The sequence below is a fragment of the Xiphophorus couchianus genome, chromosome 18, assembly GCF_001444195.1.
Source record: "Xiphophorus couchianus chromosome 18, X_couchianus-1.0, whole genome shotgun sequence".
Classification (NCBI taxonomy): domain Eukaryota; kingdom Metazoa; phylum Chordata; class Actinopteri; order Cyprinodontiformes; family Poeciliidae; genus Xiphophorus; species Xiphophorus couchianus.
Window position 1 is genome coordinate 5,982,527 of NC_040245.1, and position 24,631 is coordinate 6,007,157.

Genomic DNA, 24,631 nt, shown 5'->3' on the forward strand with positions numbered 1-24,631 from the left:
TTGGAAAACAGCATCTGTTTTAATAGTTAAAAAAAAAAGAAAACATAACCCATCTTTATTCCAGGAAGCGAAGGTAACCAACATTGATGATTATGACATTCATTAAACAGCATGCTCAGGTAAACCTTCACTTTATTGCAGTACAATTTTAAAGTGTAATGACTCCTCTAAACATCGAGCCAAAGCTCATTAACTTTACAGTTATACTAAATGGAAAAATTAAAGAGTAATTATTACCAAAAAGCTTTGTTCTTACTTGTGGATTGCATGAATTGCAGCCCAAACAGACATAATCAAACTAATTTCCTTGCATGAACACCTCACTTGTTTACAAGACTTTATCAAAAATGGAACACACAATTGCATCTGTACAGTTATTATTTGTTAACAGCCACACACCCAAACCCAACAAAGGGAAAATGCACTACCTTAGTGCCACCATGTGGTTAACTGAACAGATACAGCTGAAGAAGATGAAGTTTCCGAATAAAATGGTCATATTTAAGCCAAACAGTAATTCATGTGCCTCTTTAGAAAATAGAACTGAACACTGTAGTTTTAAAAACTTACCTGTGCAACAAATATATGAGACTGCATTATGTACAACGTATCTGTTTCTATTATATACATGTTTTTAAGAAATGACATCCGCTCTCTGCTCTTCTTTCTGCACAACCTCTCCCAGCTGCCTGACAAGATCGGCCAGTGTGTTTAAATCATGGTTCCCTCTTTCCAGCAGCTCATACCGAAGGCTCGAGATGTCCTGTTTGATCTCTCTCAATTCACCTTTGGGTCAAGTAAGTTATGTATTTATTCACTTTTTGGCAATTCCATGATCTAGAGATAAAAAAAAAAAAAAACAGCAACAGTGTTTCCAGGAAACGTACCTTCGTTAACTTCGTCGTTATCTTTATCTCTCTGTGCTTTAAATATGTATCTTTTGATGAGGCAGTTCATTACTTTCTGCAAAAAAGTAAAAAAATATTCAAGTATTACATTACATTAATGACCCATTAACTTGTTTAAACAGAAAGATGGTTGGGGTGAAAACATGTAATTTTCTATTTGATTTGATAAACATGCGTAGTTAAAAAAAACTCAATGTATGTATTTGAAACATTGGTTGATTCAGATGTGCGCCCCTTTTCAAACATATTGGCACCCCTGGTAAAGTTGTGTAAAAAGACAGTTGTTTTTTTTGTACAGTAGCAAATATAACATTGATTCTTTTTTTAATCTAACATATAACTTGAGTTCTCTTATTCAGGTGGGAATTCTTGTTACGAAATAAACTTTTCCTTGACATTATGAGTACTGCAACATTTTCACTAAGTTTCCTGGTATTACATAGTTTCAGATTGCCCTCCAAACCAACAAGATTCCCATGGGTTCTCGGATGGAAAACGGCCCACACCATCTCAGATCCTCCACCATACACAGCAGTGAGCATAGGATGTTTTTGACACAATATTATTCACACAATAAATTCACATAATATTCCTCAGTTTCATCTGAATGGCACATTTTGAATAAAGGCCAGGATAAATGAATTTCTGTATCGCATATTTATTCCCCAGAAAAATAGCTATGGCTTACTGTTGAAAAGTTGCCAGATGCTCCGATAGCCTAAAAATGTAAAGTGTAAATTGCAAAACTGCTTCCTTTATATTTTTTTAGGAGAATTGTTAGAGGATGAATTTGTTGAAAACACAGTTTTAGTTTATATTACTACAATAAAATATTATACTTTTGAGACTTTCTACACATCTCTCTACCAAGAAATGTGGATGCTGTTTTATGAGGTTTGTTAGGAAACACACTAATATTCAGAAAATTAGATGCTGAGCTTATTCTTCATGTATGTGTGCAAAATGTCAAATGTGTAGATACGAAATGACCATCTGTAGTCAGGCAATGAAAAATGCTTTACTTGATGACGTGTAGGTTGAACAGATGAGTCCTCCTTCAGTCCTCCGTGTTCCCTTAACTGTAGTATCAGTAAGAATGAAAAGCAGAAAATAAGACTTTTATTGCACTTTAATTGCATTTATAGAACTTTGTAACATCTATAAACCCAGAGCAAAACCAGGGTACAATGGGACATTAGGCAAATTTAGATTTTTCTAAGGTCAGGTATGAAGTATGTCATTTTGTAGATGTCTTACATTTTTAAGATCCATGTCATTGTTTGAATTCTCTTTGCTTTTTCTTGAAGATCTGATCAATGTCTTTATCCCGAGTAGGAAGGACACCACAGATTTGGGGCTGGGTACGAGGTTGAAGGGTACAGGCAGAGTGCTGCCATGCTCAAAGTAGGAAAACCACAGCTTGGCTCGGGCAAATTTCCACTCCACATCAGCATCATCCTGAAGTATCAGATAAGAGGGGGCATTCAGAGGTTAGAAATAAAAAAAACATGAAGGACAGATAAAAATGTCAAAAGGGAATGGATTGTATTCCACGATAACTCATGAAAGACAAAATCAAGCAGTAATTAAAACATGTTTGGGGTCGTGTAGTGTCACAGGGGTACAGCACAACCTCATGCTTTCCCTCTCTCTTATTACCTACTTTACTAACCACTTTCAAATAACGGCTGTTAGAGCCAATAAAACCTTAAAAAAACATGTTGTGTTTGAGTCATACCTCGATTTCCTGGAAGGAGTTGTTGAACATGGCTATGAGCATGTTCAGCAGAACAATCACCATGATGATGTTGTACACCCCATACAGAACATAGCCTATGTTCTCAATGAACTTATGGTTGATGTTTAATACCACAGATTTTACTTCTGACAGTCCGAAGATGGCCCAGAATAATGTTTTAAAACTTTCTTCAATCCTGGAGGAAGAGAGAAATCAATAATAATATACAAACTATTGTCGCAGCCTGTAAGTGCGTTGCACTTACGTTGTAAAGGCAACGTTGTGTTTGGCTCCAAGGTAGTATGAGTATAGATCGAACATTCCCACCATGAAAGCGACAAACACCGTTATGAAAATCACCATGAACTGGAAAATGTCTTTCACCGTTCTTCCCAGAGAGATCTGCAACGGCCCAAACCTCTCGTTGGCAGGCAGGATGTACGCAATGCGGGAAAAACTCAGAACAATGGCAATCGCATAGAGACCTTCGGAGATAAGCTGAGGGTCTGAGGGCATCCAGTGAATTCTTGCTGAAAATATATAAAGATGGTGTTACCTAGAGAAGCTTAGGTGATGTAAACATTCATCCTACCTATTCTACTATAGCTGTAAGAAAAGGAAACTAATGAAAGCCATAGTAGCCCCCAAGAATTCAATGGTTTATTATATGTTAAATTACAACACAATATCTAAATGTTTACAATTTTGGATGTATACTTACCCAGCTGAAAATATTGTACCTCAGAAGGCAAGGTCATGTTGAATGGATGCTTGTCAATGTAGCACTGTGCAGAATGTGCGTGCCAGAAAGCCATTAATCTTGCTATGAAAGAGGTCATAAAAATGGCCAAAATACTAAAATCCAGAAGGTTCCATGGTTCTAAGATGTATTCCTGAATATCCTGTGACCAGATATCTTTACATTCTTCCCATATCTTACCTGTAAGGGGGAAAAAAGTTGTGATTTGTTGTGCTGAGAGTGACAATGAACAAAACAATAAAGCACAATAGGGAATTCATTCTGAAACGTAGAATGTATACCATTAAAACATTTGATGAAAACAAGCCATATGGCAGCAAAAAACAGTTTTTGTGGTTATTTTATGATTTCAATACTTTAACACAAATAAGCTTTTAAGATGCTGAAACAACATACAATTATAGCGAGTTTGGAAATTAAGGATTTTGTGCAAAAAATTTTACGTATGGCAGAGTTTCTCTAATTAAACTTTAATTTAATCTATTAGATGGTGTATGTCCAGTTCATCTAATAGATGCATACACCAAAATGCATATTTCATTTCCTTAGCAAGAGGCAGAGAAACAATACAGTTTTTGTTTCCATCAACAAAATAATGCAAGAAGCTTGTTGATAGCTCCAAAAATACATTTTCTGTATTTGCTAGAGGACAATTCTTTACCAGTGATGGTACACTTTGAGCCCATCTGTATATTTTGGTGGAGATACAACTAGTATTACATTTGTACTTTGTAAGCTAATCTAATGTTTTTAATTCTGATAGGCAGTTACTGTAACCTTAACCAGTAACCTTAGACACATTTCGTCAGGTAAAATGTGTCTAAACAATACCTATAACCCAGAAAATGATAAGAATCTCCATCCAGGTGAAACTGGTGGTCTTCATCCGGAAAACCTGCGAGGGATAATCATGGGTGGTCATGTTCGGCAGCAGTGATGTTCCTGCGAAGCGGTCCGCTGCGTTTAGAACCAGCAAACAGAGGAATATGATGAAGGAAGCTGCATGAGCCACAAACTTCAGGAAGGGTCCACGCATGAGTTTCCCCAACTGCAAAAAAAATATCATTTTGAGAAGCATCAATTTACAACATCAACTGTAAATATTTCTTATTTTAAAAAAATATATAAATTCTCCGAGTTATAATAATGTGTAATAGGATTAGCAACTAACCTTACTTGATGGTGCTATCCAGTAAATAAAAGCTAGGACAGGTAACCCAACAGCTACACCGAAGACAAAAAGAACTTTAACTGCAACTGTTTGCTGATGCAGTCCAGTCAGGTTCTCATACCAGATTGATCGAAGATGCTGCTGGCAGTTTGGATGGGCCACAAACTGCAAAAAATGAGGCAAATGTTTATGTTGATCCATGCATTTCTTAGAGGTAAAAGAAATTAGCACAAAAACGCACATCACTGTTGTGATTGATTTTTTTCCCATCCCTACTGGCACTTTCCAACCACTCTGACTGAATCTGAGTTGTTATGTGAGGAAGAGTGGGGAAGGCTCAATCTCTAGATGTACAAAGCACACAAAGTGCAGTTTTGATGTAGGGTGGCTAAAAAATGCACACCACACTTTTCAGATGTTTATTTGTAAAAATGTTGAAAACCTCATCACATTTCCTCACACTTCACAATTATACATGTCTTTGTGCTGCAACAAGACAAAATGAAATTTGAAGACACTGTGTCAATTGGCTCATGAGGTTGAAAATAGAAGTGAAAAATAAATTGGAGGCTTGAAAATGATTTACCTTTTTAACTTCATATTTTATTGCCAGCTTTAGCCTGATCAGGTTCAGTTTGGCAGAGGTTGCTGTGTTAGCAAAGGATTCCATGTCACCATTCAGGACCGCCTCTACTTCCTCCGTGTTCCGACACAAATCCAAGAGTCCCACCACAAAGTCTTTACACTGCATGGACAATTTCTTGTAGTCATTCTGAAACAGACAAATTACACTTTCATTTTAGACGTAGTATGTAGAAACTATACTTCGGACGAGACAAGAATTGTATTTTTGTACCTTGAACTCTTTCTCTGTGTTGGCCAGAACTGCGAGCTCATTGCTCAGCTCCAAAGCTGCCATCACAGGATCCTGACTCGAAAGGCAAAGATACGCTGGGCTGGCGAGGCCTTTGTAAGCACTGATACGAGACTGAGAGTGGCAGAAGGTGTCAAGCCTCTGCTGCTCAATGCAGGCCCTGCACTGACAGAAGTAGTCATGGGGACGCTCTATATGGGCCCCCCTCAAAAGTAGCATGTGTACTATCTCGTACTCGTGACACTGAGAAGCCAGGATAATAGGAGTGATGTCATGAGAGAAACGCGTGCCATCCTCATCGTAGGAGAAAAAGTCGTCCCGTGTCTCGTCATGACTGGGGTTGTTCGTCAACCTCTGACCATCTGCAAAGGCCTCGTGGCTTAAAATGGCTTCCACTATGCGGATGTACCCTTTACTGATGGCTAACAGCAAAGCATCCCCCACTTTTGCAAGTTCTTTCCTCTTAAGCAAAAGCTTGACCACTTCTAAGTGCTCACTTGCGACTGCCAGCTGCAGTGCATTCTGCCCCATGTAGTTGACGCAGTTGATGTTGAGGTGTGGAAGCTCCTCCAGCATCCGCCTCACTTCAGGAATGTTGCCGTACTCCGCAGCTTCTAGGAACACCTCCTCAGTAATGGAGACGCAGGAGGAAGGGTGAGCTTGGAACAGGTAACCAGCTCCCCGAGCTGTTTGTCTCCGATGTTTGGCTCCAACATGCCCCGTCATCAAGGCTCTCCTTTCGCTGATCCATCTGAAGACGGATGAACAAGCATGTGAGGTTTTAGTAAAAAAGATGCAGACAGAGAATGCATCTGGCCTTGTCAAAGTTTTCATACCTACTGAGCATTTTGTTATTTTGACACTTCACACAAAGGTGTCATGCGTATTTTACATAATAGAGTAACATATTATAATGTAATTAGATGTAATTAAATGTAATGAAAGCCTGAGGTAGATGTAGATGTAATTAGAAGTAAGATAATGCAAGGCTTTTAACATTTTTTGGATGAGACAACTAGACAACAGGGACATAAACTGATACCAATACCAATACTTATTATTTAAGTATCATCAAACTTCTGACCTTTAGGCATTTGTGTGTTTTTTTTTTGTGAATTATTTTGTAAAAACCTAGGACAGACTTTAGAAAACGTTTATACGTATCTACAAAATACTCTAGACCTGAAATGATTAATCGTATTAATCAGAATCAATTTTTTAAATAAACACCAACTAATTTAGTGATTGGTTAATCTTTAACTGTAATATACAGACTCCAGAAAGGCAATTTTCTGAAATAAAAACATATTCAGTGCAGTAATTAAGTGAAAACTGTAAAAAAAAAAAAAAAGTACAAATTTTGCGTTTAAGATTTAAAAAAGAAGCCTCTGCCTATGTCATACTCTTTCCATCTCTGCATGGTGGATCAAACAAAACCCTGTGAGATGCTCATTGGAGAAAAAACACCATCAGAAGAACAAAGGTCAAAGGTACACCTCAGAAAGGTCAGCAATAAAGTAGGGCAAGATTATGAAACAACATCCCATCTCTGTTTTCTGAAACTTCTGAGATCTAACCAAAACAGTTGTTTATACTGTAGGCTATTTGTTAATTAGATCTATGGGAAAGGCCCATTTTTCCAATTCTTTACATTAGTATAACACATGAAAATTCCAATAAATATGTTGCGTTTGTTGGAAGGCTGAGATTGCACCTCAGTTAGGTCTTGTTATTATTACTCACACCAGGTTTACATGTGTGATGCCACCCACAGGTTCATCGTCTGCTCTTTCATCTGACGGGATAATATTATAATCCTCTCCAAGTGAAGAGACATTTATTTATTTTAGATTTATTTGATCTGGGACAAATCATAAAGCATTGTTACCTTTAAAAGAATTGTCCTGACTATAGACCTATAGCTGGAGGCTAATATGCCAACCCAGTCTCTTGTTAGGCATTCAGAAGTCAACATTTAAAACAAATAAATTATCTAAAAATCTATTTGAAACTAACAGTATAACACTTCAATTACAAAAATAGCAACAGATAAAAAGCGTTGTATTTATGTTTACCTATTTGTCTCTCTTTGAGGCTTTTTTCTTTTCACAAGAAATGTAAAGGTTCTACAACTTAGAATAATTGTATTACCATTTACTTTCTGTAATATAGAAGAGAAATTATGTATTATTTTGACATGCCAGATTTTTTAAAATTTTATACAAGAATCATACATCAGTGGCTATTTTCAACACTAATCCTATCTTGTGCTACTGTCAAATGACTAAAATGACCCTGTTCATTAAATTGCATTTAAATAGCATGGTTATCTCTGGAGCTAATTGCTTCAGCACAATTGCTGCAGATGACAAACGAGAACAGCTCCTCTTTATTTAGTAATAATTAGTGTTAACTTTATTCTGTGCCATTAGGCAACATTATGTGCATGCAAGAAATACATATTAATCATTTTATTCTACTGCTAAATATGTTTCTTCTTGTCTGGTTTTAGGTACATGCCTGAGAAAAATCTAAGATAAAAATGGTGCCCATTATTCAGGTAAGGTAGTCCTAAACCCTAAAATTAAATAAAATTTTCATAATCAAAAAAATATCTCTTAATATTGGATGGAAATCTGTGCTGATTCCTATAAAATAGAGAAAGGTACTTGCCTGGATTTTTGAGACTGCCTCAAAGTGAGAGTCCTGCTGCGTTTTATCATGATGACAGGATTCCAGAGATGTTTGTCAGGATATGATGACTCTGACTGTAAAAGGAAATAAAACTAAATATATGCACTGTTGGATTTAACATAAGTGCATTAATATTGTGCTAGATAAACAAGATTGTGGAGACTTTGTGGAGTAAAAAGAAAAATGAAGGATTAATCTATTGAAATAATCCAACAGGATGTTCCACTCACCTTGGAAAAGCCTGATCCACTAAATAACCTTCACATCATTTATAAATGAAATCATATAAGAGCAAAATTGTATCCAAACATGGTCAGCTGGACCTCGAGGAGGAACTGCCTCAGGTTTTCTTCAGTACCACCAGTTAGACTGTCACAGTGTGCCAAATACCTGCGGTTCTCATAGTGCTTGTGTTTGTGAGCCTAGTGGGTGGGTTTTGAGCAAATTTATAGGTGTGTCCTACATCAGGATTATTCCCTGTCCTTTATTTTCTATAAATGCCCCTTTAAGCCTCTGCAAAGCAAAATAGGGCGGTGGGTTTTTGAAGTAAAAGAGGATTCTATCAAAATTGAAGTAAAACTATGCACTTAACTTAGATCAAATGCATCTAACTAGCCAGATTTTATCCACCTCTGGTTTTAGATGGAAGTCTGCCTGAGTGTGTGAATACAGCTGGTGCAATGTCCTAAAATTCTACCCCATGTTTTGAGGACAGCAAACGAATGGAAAAGCGGATTTTCCCAAATCCTCTTAACTCATGATGCACTCAAAAATAAAAGGTAAAAGCCTACCGACACACCTAAGCTTTCAAACTAAGCAATGAAAGCAATCAGCTCCACCAGTGTAGAAAGAGTGTATATATAGACTGGCTGAAAGTACTTGGAAACATTAAATCAAAGCTTCTCAATGGGGGTCAGCAAGTAAGCACAAATACTACTCTTTCCAGTATTTTATTCATAGATGATGATAGGGTACAGACACCCAACTAGGAAGTGTCATTTTTATGTTGAGTACTTAAAATCACAAAGCACAGTGGTGTCTCCAGAAAGTATTCTTTTAAGGAGGAACCAAATGGGGATACCTTAAAATCATCACACACCAAAACAAAAATCCATAAAAGATTTTTTTTTTTTTCAGGAGATTTAGTATGCTGCTAAAAGCCAAAACACATAATACAGAGGTTCGTCAACATAAATGTTCTACTTACAAAAATAAGTATGACATGTATTTATAAATAGGCTTTAAAAATTGCTTATACATAACTTATTTCCAGTGTTTATTAATTTTGAAATCAATAGTTATGGCTTAAAGCTAATGAAAAAACACAAAATTTAGGAAAATGTAAGAAATATCATGATCCATACCAGACCCAACAATACAGTCCCACAGACTGATCATCTACATTCAACACTATAAGATAATACAGATATATTATATTGTCAGCTATAGTAGGAGGACATTCCTGTTTCAAAAATGCGTATAATTTCATTATTCGTCTTGCAAGTTTCTGAAAAAACTTAATTTGATGTTTTTATTACCTGTAGGCCTTAATAATTGAAATAAAAAAAGAACTGCTTGAAATATTTCACCGTGATAGCAATAAATCCATGTTTCACTTTCTAACTTGCATTGCTGATCAACTCCGTCAGCTGTTAAATGGCACCTTTAAAGTTGGTGTCTTCTATTTGTTAAACACATTATTAACGTATGATTGAAACGTATTATATTAAAATTAAGGAGAATTGGTAAGAATTGGGCGGATTTGTTTTTTTATCTTTTCAATACCAGGATACTTGTGTTAAATGACGTTTTGTCTTTGTTTAAGTGTATTTCCGACACTTTTTAGTGTACGTAAAGGCAGCAGGTGGTTGTTAAGGAGCTGCGTCCCCCGGTTGCTATCATGGAGGGAGTATACACAGAGCGCAAGCGGAAACTCACAGCTATCTCTACCAAATGACTTTTTTCGTGTGGTTCTTTAATGAACCTCTGAGATTCGGTTGTGGATAATGGGAGAACATATCGCTAGTTGGATTTGAAAATTGTAATCTCGCCGTGAAAACGGATGAGTGAATTAAAATTTAACGGCGTGACGTAGTGAAAAAAGGCAGCGACTCACTTTTGCTCAGAACTGTACCTGAAGCTGTCCGTACGAACATCAAAAACCAAGATTCTGGGAGGATGCAGAATCTACAAGCAAAATTCTCCTATCTACTGTATCCTCAAATTACTGATTTTATTAATCTTGTAAATACTGGGAACTCTGCATTCCCAGTAAAGAGTTCACATGACGTGTTGAGGTGAAGCTTGCAATTAGTGTAAAGGTTATGTGAACAGTCTGTTTAATTCATGAGATTATTCATTATGTTCTCTACTCACAAGTATATGAAATGCAGTTTACAAAGTTACATAGTAAAATATTAACAGCAATATGTTTGGTTTATTTTGCGTGTCATAGAGAAAACAGGTGTTTATTTTTCAAAGACATATTTTCACCATGTTATTCACATTTATAAATGTCATTGTTCCAAATTAAATATTTTTATTTAATTTTGTAAAATATTGTAAGCTAAATAACTAGACTCAGACTAAACTTTTAGGTGGAAACTAAACATTTATCTTGTGAATAAAATGTTTATCTTGGAACTATGACATTTATAAATGTCTGAATAACATGGTGAAAATATGACTTTGAAAAATCAACACCCATTTTTTTTCTTTCTCTTTGACTGGCTAAATAAAGCTACCTGTTAATCTTTTACTTTGTAACTTTACAAACAACAACCCATACAGGATGACACCCATGTTGTCACGCCTTTCTCCTTAGCGCATGGTACTTCTCTAGAAATTCCAAGCTTGGATATACCGGAAATCTCGAAAATGAGCGGCAACATTTGATCCAGCAGCAGAAGTTGTGCAAAACCCGAGCTCGGAAATGTTTGCAGGAGACCAATCAACGGAGAAAGTCAGTTCCCCTCTTTGTTTTTCATTTCTTTTTTTTCTTGTCCTTTGTTGACAAGATGTTTGCAGGTTGCAACCCAAACCTTTCTGGAGAGACTCAGATTACAGCACCAAGCTCAGCCTCTCACCCTGGAAGATGTCACTGTTGCACTACATAACCTATCAGTCATTAATACAAGATCTGGATGGTGTTGACTGACTAACTAGAGTTAGATCTTTCACCTTTCTGAGGACTGAAGCTGGAAAGGTCTTTCTATATGAGTCTAAGTCCTTTAAACACACTAATAGGTTTCCTTATCAGCAAAAACTAAATGTGTGAGGTTCTGTTTTTGAACCAATAAGCAATGCTTGAAATCTAAAATCTCAAAAATATTTAATTATTTTTGAAATATTTCAACAATTTATTTTCCAGTAAATAAACTGATATCTTTTGTGTTTACATTCAATTAATATTCTGTTGTTGTTTATTATTTTTGGCTTCCTAAGCTAGTCCTTATAATATTTATTAATGACTATCATGAAACATATCTGAAGGAACAGAGTCAGGTTTCTGTTTCTAAAATGTGTCTAAAATGTCAATTCCCTCACCTGGATTCTCTGCTGCTGCTCAGGGCTCTAGAGGAGAAGAGGAAGCAATGGGACATTCAGGAGGAGCTCCTGAGAGACAACATCCTGCAACAGCGCAGGCAGCAGGTAGAGGAGGCAACCCAGCGCTTCCAGAGAGCCCATCTGCCTCCTTCTCAGAGATACAGGCCAAGTCGGTGTCGTGTTTCACACACAAATAAATTTTGAGATAACAATTTATTGACAAACTTTACACAATGTATTTTCTTTTATATAGTTATCAAAAGAAAAAACAGAAATATGGAGGAGGCACTTGGTCGAATCCAAGTGCATTGGTATACCCAGACCTCCTCAGTGGTGTCACCCACTGACACTCCCAGGTAAAAAGACTGACTGTAAATTTCTCATACTTTATACACATAATAAAACGATGTTGGTAAGAGTTTGTCCCACAATCGGTGGGTTGACACAATACCGTATGTAAGATGCTACTTTTTTTAAGCACATTTTTGCGTGTTTATTGCCTTTTTACCAGCTAAAAGGGTAATATTCAAGCTTTTTTCTGTTTTTTTTTTTTCTACTTGGAAAAAGTGGCCCTCCATCTACAAAGCCTCCCACAGTTTCTAAATCCTCTCCCCGCCAAATGCTCACTGCTGAGGTGGCCTACAATAAACTGCTTCAGGAGCACCGAATCAGGAAGGATCTGGAAATTCACAGTTTTGAGGTATTTATGTCAGCTTAGGTGTGGGAGCTCTTACAGAGCTGTGTTACTTTATCTGCTGGGGTCAAAGTATTTCTGTGCTATGTTTATTTATATGCTGTGGTTCAGTTTTATAAGTTTGGATCTTGTTTCCGAGCTCTTGAATTCGCTTATTCTGCGTGTCAGCACAGATTACATTAAAGCCAGGCTGTTTTAGGTTGATGAAGAAAGTGAAGGGGGAGGGAGACAAAAATGCTTCTCTCTAAAATGCATCAATTCTGTAATGTTTAATCAAATAGATTTTCTTTCAGGTTGCAATCATCAAAATTGCTTAAATAGTCACATTTGTCAGTTTTAACCTGTAAATACAGTTTCAGTCTATTTATTAGTTTGCCGTGTGAATTTCCACAATAGTTTAATTCTCAACAATTTTAACTATTTTGAATAATGTTTTAAGTTGAGACTGCATTAATTTCAATTAATTAATTACATTCATATTAATGCATTAGTAGTGTGTACTCTGATATGCCCATTGACCTGGCACCCAAATGTCATCCTCAAACAAAAAGTCTTGCTTATTAAGTCGATATACTGATTAAAATGTGATTAGTTAACTATAGACCCTGCAACTAACTAGATTAAAAATTTTGATTGAGTCCCACCACTTGTCTTAATATAATAAAATCTATTTTCTTTGAGGTCATGGACTCATCTCTATTTGAATTAAAATACATCTTGTTCAATTTAAATGAGTTAAAAAATATACTGGGAATTCAAATGTTCCATTTAGTATTAATAGTGTACTCATGCAGCACCGCCAGGGGGAGCTTTAGTACAGCTTTGTATCATTCACACTCTTGGATGCCAACAACCTTCTACTAATTATGACTACATTTTCCCTGAAAATGTCTTAATTTTACTTTGTCTTATATTTTCTGGCAGCAAAATTCTGCAAGATTTTATTTATATATATTTTTACATTTTCTACAAATAAAAAGTGGAAAGGTGTTATGTGCTTTGGTATAACCTCAGGATTCCCAATGTCATTGAGGAAGAGGCTTGGTACAACACAAGATAAAACAGAAATACAAAGAACAAACAATCATGGAAACACACACTTGAACTGGAGTGTATTTTGGGGGGGTTGGAGTAAAAGGATCTTAAAGTATAATTCAAATGTGTAATATAGTGCTTTATATAACCACTAGGGAGCAGCACTCTGACCTTGGCTCAGTGTATTTTGTAGTATAAGTCGTTTATGTAACTTTTTTTGCTCTGTTTGTGAAGCACAATTAGCATTTAAGAAACCTGGATCAAGAGTGTCTTGATACAATGTTTATTAATAGATTTTTTATTTTTCAATTATTCTGTTCTTCACTTTTATCTGCTTTTCTTGTTCACAGACTTGAAAATATATTTCTAGAGTAATTTTCTTTTAAATATTTTACTTTCTTTCACTGAATCAAAATATCACTGAATACTTTTCACCACAGATAGACTGAGTATATGTAGGTCTAAATCCAATTTACTTCATATGATTAGAACATTTTTGTAACATTTTGAACTGTTATTTCTTTTTTACTCACTACTTCCTTTTTGCCTCTGTGTTGCAGACAAGCCAGCTGTCTGATACAAGTATTTCTGAAAGCCTTTTAAGCAAGGACAGCTTGGAGAATGAAAAGTCAGACCAAAGCACATTTAGTCCACGGAGTCCGTATTCATCATTTTTTCTCGACTTTGAGAAACCAAAGAAGCGGCATGATTTAACCCCAACATCAGCCCCGACTTCAGTCTTGGCAAAGATTCCTCGGGATCAAAATCCAGCCCTTCTTGGAAAATTTGACAAACACAAACAAGAAAGTCAGGCAGATTCTATGTGGTCTCCTAATAATATGGATGTTTTTCAAACTTCCCCAAGGGTCACATCTGAAAAACAAACACCTGACTCATTAGCTGTTTCTATTATTCCTTATGAAGACTCAAAGCACTTTGAGGCAAAATCCATGATAAACAGTCAAACCCACAACATTCTGGACACAAATGAAGTTGATGCTGATGATATTAATGTGGAAGATTTATATGCCACAGAAGACGATTTGTTACACTGTAGATCTCAAATTATTAATGATGACAGTCAGTTGACTTATCCATCAGCTAAAAACATTCCTTTCTCTTCTGAAAATGGCATTTTATTGGAGACGCCGATGAAAGGAAGTGTTGCCAATAATTACTTAAATGATGAAGTCCTTTTGCATACAGTAAAAGAAAACCTCCAGCGTTTATCTGAGAAAGTAGCCTCTATTTCCATAAATAACCTCAACAAAGTCTCAAACCTAATGTACCAAACAGAGAAACCCATAAATGCAGCATCAACGTCATCTACATGTTTATCTAATGATCAATCAGAGACAGAGAAGTGTGACCATCTAAAAGAAGAAGATAAAGAAACACCCGATCCAATGATCTCCACTTATTCACTATGCAACACCAGATTACTTAAAGGAATCCTCAAAAAAAAGTCCAAGTATTCTTCAGAAGATTTGTATTTGTATGACTCAGGGCATTTAATTTTGTCAAAACAAGTAGCGTTAGCAATAAGAGACAGTATGGAATTGACCAGAGCAAAAACAAAAGATGTGATGGTCAATAGCAGCACGACAAAAAAGCTTCGCTGGTTTGATGAAGTCCATCCAGAAAAGGAGTCCAAAGAGCATGACAGAGCAAACCAGGAGAAACCCATGTTCCACCTAACAAACATCTCCAAGCACCATCATCCAAGTCTCACTAGAGAGAATGAGTCTTCAAAGCCTGGACCCAGAATGGCCCCAGCAGCCTCTGTTGGTTATCGTTTTACAAAAGAAGCGTGGGCAGATGTTGGGGTTCAAGTTAACATGGCCCAGGAGCGAGCAGACAAGGTCAAGGCGTTGTGTACCAGCACCAGAACCAGTAGGTCAAAGGTCCCTCGGACAGATTGTAATGCCAGACTCGGTAGGGGTCCTGTTTCCTCACGGGTAAGAAAGGGCACCATCATACGACCTCAATCTGCCATCGAGGTGGTTCAGATTGGCAAAACCCAGGGGAAGATCATGGTGCCCCGCCCACCTCCTCGGACAGAGCCGATGGAAGAAAATAACGCTAAACAAGCCCCCGTCACAGAGGAGGCTCCGTACAGGAACAACTCAGTGGAGACGTACCCCTGCCCTATCTGCCTGTATTTAGACTGCAATGTGAATGGCGCATCCAGTTCAGGACCTCAAGAGATTCACAACAACATCAATGAAAGAGGGACGATGAATGAGAAAGGCCTCTGTTTACACATCACACCCACAGATGAAGAGATCGCACAGCTCTGGGATGGAGTCCGCAGTGCCTTAAACACAAAGGATGGTAATGTATGTTTTATTATGTGGTCATGTCATGTTGCAGCTACAAACGTCAATGTGCTTTTTAATGGATTATTCTGATAGACTATTCCAAAGTAGTACAAGTGAAAGGAAATTGATAACTGGGTCCTGTATTCAGTCTTTCTGAGTCTATACTTTGTAGAACCATCCTTCACTGCTATTACAGATGTGTCTTTTGGAGTATGCCTTTGCCAGCTTAGTATGACAGAGTACTAGGTTCATACTAAGAAAACATTTTAAAAAATTTAAAAATTATTTTTTTAATTTTTGCTTTAAGGATCTCTACAGTTTTATCCCTGAGCTATCCGGTGTAAAAGTGCTATAAAATATCCACGGAGGACCAACAAAATTTCTAAGAGGCAATGTATCTACTGTTCAATCAAGTTTTTATCAGACTTGTTTCTTTCTAAACAGTAGATTTAAATTTCACATAAATATACACACAAATAGCTTGAGAAAATATATTTAAACTGGTCTTCTATTTCTTCGCAGTATCATAGCATATGTTTGTAGATATTCAGCTACAAGAGATACATCTATTTAAAAGACTTACAAAGATTGTTTAAGTCATGAAGAATCACGTAAAATATGTTTACTTTAAAACAGAACTCTTCTGAATGTATACAGTATGAACCTACATCTATTTAACTTTCATGTGTATGTAACTCAGCTTTGCCGTGGGCATTGATAGACCTTCGTATTATCAAAGATGCTGGCTTCTGTTTTTTTAACAACAAGCATAGTTTAATAAATATTTGATATATAGAACAAAACACAGTTTATGCTTTTGTTTCCTACAAGAAGGAAGTCAAAAGGTTCACTTGCCACTTGTCACGGTGGTATGTGCAACATTCTTAGACAACTCTGATGTATTATAGCCAGCAATTCTTTCATTTATTTATTGAGTGGATTGTTGATGCTGAATTTATTAACTGTGTTACATTTAATGACTGAAAGTTATTTAATCTGCCTTTATGTCTGTTAAATAAAGCTAAGTAGACATATGTAGCGCACCTGAGTAAATCAATGTGTTCCTGAACAATAGCTGCAATACTTTGTCCTTTTAGTGTTGCTAAAATAAGTTAAATATCTTCTTTTAGCCAAACCTGTCCTTCAAAAGCATGCCCGGGAGAGCAGGCAAGTCTACAGGAAACCCTTTGCTGAGCACAGCAGACAACCTCCTGTCGCAGGAAGCAGGAGATTTCTTCAGACCTATCAGGTGAATCTTTGCACAGGTCTGTAGTTGCCCTGTGGGGAGGGAAAGTGAGCATAATTATTAAAGATCAGACAGTTGGTAGGTTTAAACTTGCTTTGCTGTCTCTTTAATGCCACACATTGTCTAAGTGAAGTTTATTAACAGACACTTCTTGTTAGTCAAGACATTCCTGTTGATCTTGAGTTGTACTAAAAAAATAAGCACAGACACATACCTGCTGGTTTTACCTCTGTTGATCCCTAGAATCTAAAAGTCACAATGTAAAGCTTATCTGGAACATGATGATGTAACACAAAGTTGTTTTGTGTTTTTTGTAGCCTACAAAGCAGAACACTGAGCTAACCAGACCAGGTCCAAGGAATTGGAATACAATTTCTCGAAATGGAGGTACAACTTTCTGTATTTTAAGGATTTTTTAAAGGATGTTTATACTTAATTTAGAAGTTTTAACCTTCTCATCCAATGATCATAATGTGTGAGGATCATATTCCCTACTCCAACGTCTCTCTGACCAGCTTTCTAACCATATGGTCAGACAGAGATTTAAAGAGTAGCAGGAAAAGCAAATGATGTGGATTAGCAGAGCTTGTCACAAAATATTGTGTCATCCAGGATATGATACTGAGTAATATATGGAGCTAGATTTGGTAGTTTTGAACATTTTTTTTCAGTTTAGTCTTTTTGTTTTTTCTTTTGAACAAACCTTTTGGGCCCAATATAGCTCCATAGATATCATTTTTCTGCCTGGAAGAAAATTGTATGAGTTACAACAACATTTACTTCCCTCCAGGATCAATAATATATTTTAAAATTTTATTTAATATTCCAGGCTCTTAGCTGGGGTGGGTATAATGTCTTTGCTGTGGCACAATACTCTTTCCTACTGTGAATGATGAGCTGAACAGTTCAAATATCTCCTCAACTTTCTCCCAGACCTGCTTGTTATGTTCTCTGGTCTTTACGGTGCTGTTTGTTTACTAATGTTCACTAAGAAACCCCCGAGGCCTTCACCGAACAGCTGCATTTATACTGAGATTAAATTACACACAGGCACACTAAGTAATTAGGACACTTCTGAAAGCAATTGGTTGCAGTGGAACAACAGACTAAATTCATGTGCACCAACACATTTTTCAGGTGTTTACTTGTTAAATATTGTAGAAACCATGCATCCTGTTCCCTCAGCTTCACAATTTGTTGAATCAACTTTGTTTATCAAATAAAATCCCATCAAAAATACATTCAGGCTTGCTGGTTTTAATGTTAGAAAATGTGAATGAGCTATGAATGCATTTGCAAAGGGCTGTAGGTAGAAACCTATGATTCAATAAAACTGTTGTTCATTGGTTTGCAGGTTTTGAGCGTGCGGCCCAGCTTCCTGTAGCTGAAGTGTATCCTAATGGCTTTTTAAAGCAGAATCAGCCTGTGGCCCAAATACAGATGCCGGAAAGAGTCCAGGAGGGGCTCAACAGTCTTTCTTTTGAAGAGAATAAAATCATGCTCTCTCTGGACAGGCTCAACCACCAGCTGCACTGTGAGCAATATGGAGGCTATTTGCATGAGACTTTGACTGTTTGAGTACAATTTGACATTGGCATGTACATCTCATGATACCCTTTGCTATTTCATGTGTAGGTTTGAAGACACATCGGCAAAGCAAAACTGACAACAATGGTCATATAACTGTTGGAACGCCCCTTGTAAGTACATTTAAAAGTTTTTATTTGCCTCAACACCAAAATTGAGTTTGTTGGAAGTGTTTATGTCTTACTTTGTTGCTCTGTTTACAGACCAAAGAGTCAAATAATCACAAGCATCAAGCATCGTCTGCGAACCTGATTCATTACCAGAAGAAAACTTAGCATGTTTTATTCTTCAGTCTCACCATTGTTTGCACAAAACCTCTTATTACCAAAAATGTATTTTACCAAAGGTGCTTAGTGGAGTTTCTCAAAAAAAGAAATGATGAAGCAACATTAACTTAATGTGACCAAATCTGAACCCTGAATTTAGTTTTGGGTAAAACAGCACTGTCAAAAAAGCCTTGTTTTTTGTTATTCTACAATCAGGGAGTGAAAGTTGATGCCTATATGGATTCATTTCTAAAATCCAAATACCATATGCACCCATACCTTCCAAATGTAAGGTATTACTTTCTAAAAAATACATACAACTTACTGCATTTCTATGTATTTCCCAAAGCTCTTGTGTTTAAAAGTATAATTTGTAGTCAACGCACAGTTAGCTGACTGGGTTAAGTCTGCTTGGCACTATCCTTAACTACTTATAGGGCGGTTAATAAATCGACTGTGCCCTGGTAAGTATGTTTAAATAAAGCGTTGCAGTGATGAAGGTGTGTTTGCCTTTGTTTTATAGCTCCAGAATAGATGATCGTGTTTTCTGGGCCTACTCGCTCAGCAAGAAGAGCCTCCTTATTTTTTCAAAGTGCACTGAACTCTATTTTTAAGTCTCGTCCTATTTATTAATACCTTTAATTTAAAACGACATCAAAAGATGACACACTGTATTTACTTCATTTCACGTGTGGGGCATTTCTTTGCTTTTAATTACAAGCTTTTCTGCCCTCCTCGCTCAACAATGGGTGCACCAGGGGGGAAGAAGCTGCAGGGATTGTTCATGTGTGGTAGCTGCCCCTCCTTCAGTCGCATGTCTGGTTTTGCCCCTTACTGAGCCTGCTAGGACTTGCTCCAAGAAGTGTTAAAAAGTTCTTTTCAACATGGGTGCAACTTTTTCTTCTTCTTTGGTTTAACTGCAGGTTATTTGAGTGATCCGAGAAGAAGCTATAAATAACAACATGACAGCAGTCTCTCGCTGCCATATAAGGCCATTCATATTCCCCCTTTCTTTAATCGTAAACCAGAACTGAGAACAGTTATAAAAACACTTTAAATCACAAGTTGTGTTAAAAAAAAACCTGTATCAAATCGACTGTTTTTTAATCAGAGAATGACACTGATGTAACTTAATTATGAAGAATAAAGTTGTTGATTAGCTAAGTGTGACAGCTGTCCCGACTGTCACAAGCAGACACTATTGGTAATGGTTTTTTGTTGTTTGTTAGGTCAGTTTGTGCTTGAGTTTGTTCTGTTACCACTTGAGTTGTATTTTGTTATGCTGACCTCAGTTCGGGCCCAATTTATCATTTTTGGATTCTTTTTGTTAATAAATTAAGATTATATTTTGAATTTTCATCAACGTCTCTCTGGCTGGTTTATGCAAAACCCTCACACTAAGTATTGAAATTTAGCACTTTCTTAATAGTGGAAATATTCAACAAAATTTTTTAATTTGAATTGCTGTTAATCTTTGCTTGAAATGTTTTAAGTGCAATACAATACAGCCACATCATTTCTGCTATTTTCACTGGGTAGTTTAAGTGTAAATGAAGACATATATAGCTAATCTGTTCAAACGACTGAAATAAATAGCATTTACTGAAAGTTCCATCTGTTCTGTGACAGATCTGACCTGAATTTGGTTGGGCTGTTTCCTTTAATGTGAATCTTAGCCAGTCTAACAGTTAGAAACTTAACAAGGAATAATAGATTTTTATAGGTGCAGGTACAAGCCTGTGCAGTGGTTTGTTGTGAGGCCTACTCTTTGAATAATGCAATTTTAGTCAGATCTTATGAGGGGCCGTTTAGGACAAAATTTACGTTTTGTCTCTCACACACTACCAAAAAGTCTCGCATACTCCAAAAAAGTAGCCACGCACACTCCAAAAAATTACGTTTTGTCTCTCACACACTACCAAAAACTCTCGCATACTCAAAAAAATTACATTTTGTCTCTCACACACTACCATAAACTCACGCATACTCAAAAAAATAGCCACGCACACTCAAAAATTACTCACGCACATTCAAAAAATACTCAAATTGCGTATACACACACTACTAAAATGTCACACACACATTCACAAACGTTAACTTTCTCGCGCACATACACTACTACCAGCTCGCGCACATACACTACTACCAGCTCGCGCACATACACACAAACGTTAACTTTCTCGCTCACATACACTGCTAACAGCTCGCTCACACACAGACGTTTATCTCTCACATACACAAGACTAAAGTTGAACACACACACAGTACTAAGACTCGTTTTATGTATGTGTGAGAGCGAGACTCTTTATGAATGTGTGAGAGCGAGACTCTTTTTGAATGTGTGAGAGTTGTCACGGAAGAGGCGGGGCATAATTTTTGGATCAAACTGCGCATGCGTAGATCCTAAACTATAAGTTTCGATTGTTGACTCACTGTATGTTCTATTACTTAGTATATTTGTGCTTTTAAATATATATAGAACGTTTAACTTTCTTGTAGATTAAATGTGCTATAGAAATAAATGAATCTGATTGATTGATTAAAAATAGCAAAATTGCTGTAGTACAATCTGTCCACTGGGTGCCAGTATTACAGGAATTATTAACCGGCGCCAACTAGTGCCGAAGAAGAAAGAGTTTGCTATACCGAACATGGCTAACTCTAATTGTTTAAAATGGCAGCTGCCTGACCAATTCTCTCTCGTTTCGAATTAGAGTTAGCCATATATACTAAGTATAAATATACTAAGTAATAGAACATACAGTGAGTCAACAATCGAAACTTATAGTTTAGGATCTACGCATGCGCAGTTTGATCCAAAAATTATGCCCCGCCTCTTCCGTGACAACTCTCACACATTCAAAAAGAGTCTCGCTCTCACACATTCATAAAACGAGTCTTAGTACTGTGTGTGTGTTCAACTTTAGTCTTGTGTATGTGAGAGATAAACGTCTGTGTGTGTGCGAGCTGCTAGCAGTGTATGTGAGCGAGAAAGTTAACGTTTGTGTGTATGTGCGCGAGCTGGTAGTAGTGTATGTGAGCGAGCTGGTAGTAGTGTATGTGCGCGAGCTGGTAGTAGTGTATGTGAGCGAGCTGGTAGTAGTGTATGTGCGCGAGCTGGTAGTAGTGTATGTGAGCGAGAAAGTTAACGTTTGTGAATGTGTGTGTGACATTTTAGTAGTGTGTGTATACGCAATTTGAGTATTTTTTTGAACGTGCGTGAGTAATTTTTGAGTGTGCGTGGCTATTTTTTTGAGTATGCGTGAGTTTTTGGTAGTGTGTGAGAGACAAAATGTAATTTTTTTGAGTATGCGAGAGTTTTTGGTAGTGTGTGAGAGACAAAACGTAATTTTTTGGAGTGTGCGTGGCTATTTTTTTGGAGTATGCGAGACCTTTTGGTAGTGTGTGAGAGACAAAACGTAAATTTTGTCCTAAACGGCCCCTCATAAGATCTGGCCTTTCCTTTCAATGTTATTCATAAATTTGTGTTGATCTGTCACATAAAATCAGTATAAAAAGGCATATTGTGAACAAACTGAAGTGGCTTAAATGCTTTTGGAAGGCATTGTACGTCACTGTTTGTTTTTAATATGTCATAAATAAGAGCATGCTGTAAATTGACCCAAATATGCTGCGGTCTAGTTCAGGTGTTTTATCTAAAACAGCCAGAAGGAGGCGCCCGAATTCATATCTACTGATGTAACTTTCTTCTGACTCCACCAGACAAAAGTATTTGTATGTTCCGGACAAAAATGGTGAAATATCCCAGATAAATTATGATTCTAATAAATACAGCCAATCACAAAAACCTTTCCACTGATATCATGCAACACTGATAATCACAGAGAGGTGGGGTCTGGGGGAGGGGGAGATGTTGACCACAAGTGGGCAAACTCTTCTAAGTGGGTGGTCTCTTTAGAGACACACTGACTGTTCACGACTATCTCTTAATGTGTCTGAGAGCGGTACAATGGCATGAAAATGACCACTTTCAACCATACCATGGGGAATTTATAGACTGGTCACAACTGGGCACAAAATGTTTAGTTAAGAATTACTACTGTACAGTCATTACTGTATGAACCTTCAAGGTAATTTTGGAATGATATGATTTATATAATCATATAAGATCTACTAATAACCATGTAGATCTTCAATATGTTTCAGAGTTCAACTTTAATTAAAAATACTGAAGTAAAACATTTATGTATTAGTCCTTAGAGACAGTGATTGGGTAAATTAAGAATTTAAATCTGAGATTTGCATCAGTTCACAGATATGTTAATGTAGCTAAAAATATACAAGCAACTCTGAGGCTCTTTGCATTTGTTAGGAGCTTTACTGTGTCTGTTGATATTTAATAGGGCTTCATAATCATTTATTCAGTGGATGTATGGGAAAAGATGAAACGGAGCCTCAACATTCAAAGAGGGAGGATCTTGACAGAGTGATTTCTCAATGGAAGAGAGGCCTCATTAGCATAACAATTGTGGGAACTGAAAAGATCTACTTTCCATGAACACTGTAAAAAAAAAATAATAAAAGGGATTGAGAGTGAGAGAGGGAGAATAAATAGTTCTATTACCCACTGATGAGTGACGATGCCTTGCATTTATTGTTAAAGTTCTTGGGAAAATGTGTCATCAACCTCATTAGACGGACACATGAGTGTGTGTGTGTGTGTGTGTGTGCACTGAGCGGTGTAAAAAGGTGCTCTACAAGTAAAGTTTTATTGACTGACTTTAATTATAATCGAGATATTTAATTACAGATAACATTAATCTGATGCTAGTCAGTATACATTAGATAATCAAGGTAAGATAGTATTACCAAGCAACAAAATTATTTCATATGATAGACTGAATATTTGTACTTTGATCTTCAGCTTCAATGAAGATTACTAGCAGACTTGGGTTCATAAATACACCATCAAAACCCATTTCAAAACGTAATAAAAATATACCTGAAACCTAATATAATAATTAAAACTAGCAGAATATATGTAAAAGCAGTCAGGGCAAAATAGAAACAAGATGTCCAAGATACAGACTGTAACCAGTGCTCCCAGGGCTGGATTAAAGGAGGGGTGGGCCCCTGGGAGGGAGGTAGTTTTGGCGCCCCACCCACACAGGTTTATTTGAGGTGTGCAAATCACAATTGAGCAATAGTCATTTAAAGATATTTAGATATTATTTACATGAGAATAAGTTTACCAAAATGTCAACAGACTTTAAAAAAAATCATTTCTCCTGAAAAAACAAGCAAACAAACAAACAAAAAGATTATATTACAATACTTCACTTTGCATGAACTTTTAATTTTTCTTTGGAAGTTTGTGGAACTATACATCTAAATAAATATTGTCACTGCCGGTACTTTACCCTGTTTTAAAATACATACAGTATAAACTGCAAACTGAAAGTATTAATTTTTTTTTTTTTTTTTTTTTTTTTGCTTAGTATTTTGTAGATACGCTATTTATTTGTGTACATGTTTAAATTTTCTTTTCTACCAAAATGTACACACTACTTTGTGGGGGTTTTTTGTTGTTGTTTGTTCGATAACGTCATTGTAAAATATTATGGAATAAAACAATTATTAAGATATTAGGATATTATTTGAATAAGTAAACAAACAATTAGATACTGCAACAAGGACCCTAACTTGTCAGGTTTCTTGTAGTCAAACTGTACCTTTAAAGCGTCCATTAGGAAGTCGGCTCCGCCTCTGACGCCCCATGGGCCATAAAGTTTGATCCTGCCCAAAGTTTAGGCTCAACAGGATGAAACTT

General features: G+C 36.6%; 2 protein-coding genes across 2 annotated transcripts; one reads left to right on the top strand and one right to left on the bottom strand.

Annotated features, from left to right (window-relative positions):
- trpc6b (transient receptor potential cation channel, subfamily C, member 6b) lies at positions 1-8,889 on the bottom strand. The gene is made up of 13 exons (XM_027999654.1): positions 8,376-8,889; positions 8,125-8,219; positions 5,434-6,202; positions 5,164-5,349; positions 4,578-4,742; positions 4,238-4,454; positions 3,368-3,586; positions 2,912-3,176; positions 2,647-2,842; positions 2,166-2,366; positions 1,931-1,987; positions 888-963; positions 1-786 (listed from the first exon to the last, which is right to left on the bottom strand). The coding sequence occupies exons 2-13, from the start codon at positions 8,172-8,174 to the stop codon at positions 635-637; spliced, it is 2,553 nt and encodes an 850-aa protein (XP_027855455.1). The 5' UTR covers positions 8,175-8,219; positions 8,376-8,889; the 3' UTR covers positions 1-634.
- A 776-nt stretch (positions 8,890-9,665) lies between these two features.
- Positions 9,666-19,339, top strand: cep126 (centrosomal protein 126). Its single transcript, XM_028044645.1, has 11 exons — positions 9,666-10,358; positions 10,988-11,107; positions 11,715-11,860; positions 11,945-12,047; positions 12,259-12,391; positions 13,981-15,754; positions 16,872-16,990; positions 17,305-17,374; positions 18,342-18,521; positions 18,623-18,687; positions 18,778-19,339. Exons 1-11 carry the CDS (start codon positions 10,324-10,326, stop codon positions 18,847-18,849), a joined length of 2,817 nt encoding a protein of 938 aa, XP_027900446.1. The 5' UTR covers positions 9,666-10,323; the 3' UTR covers positions 18,850-19,339.
- The last annotated feature ends 5,292 nt before the right edge of the window (positions 19,340-24,631 follow it).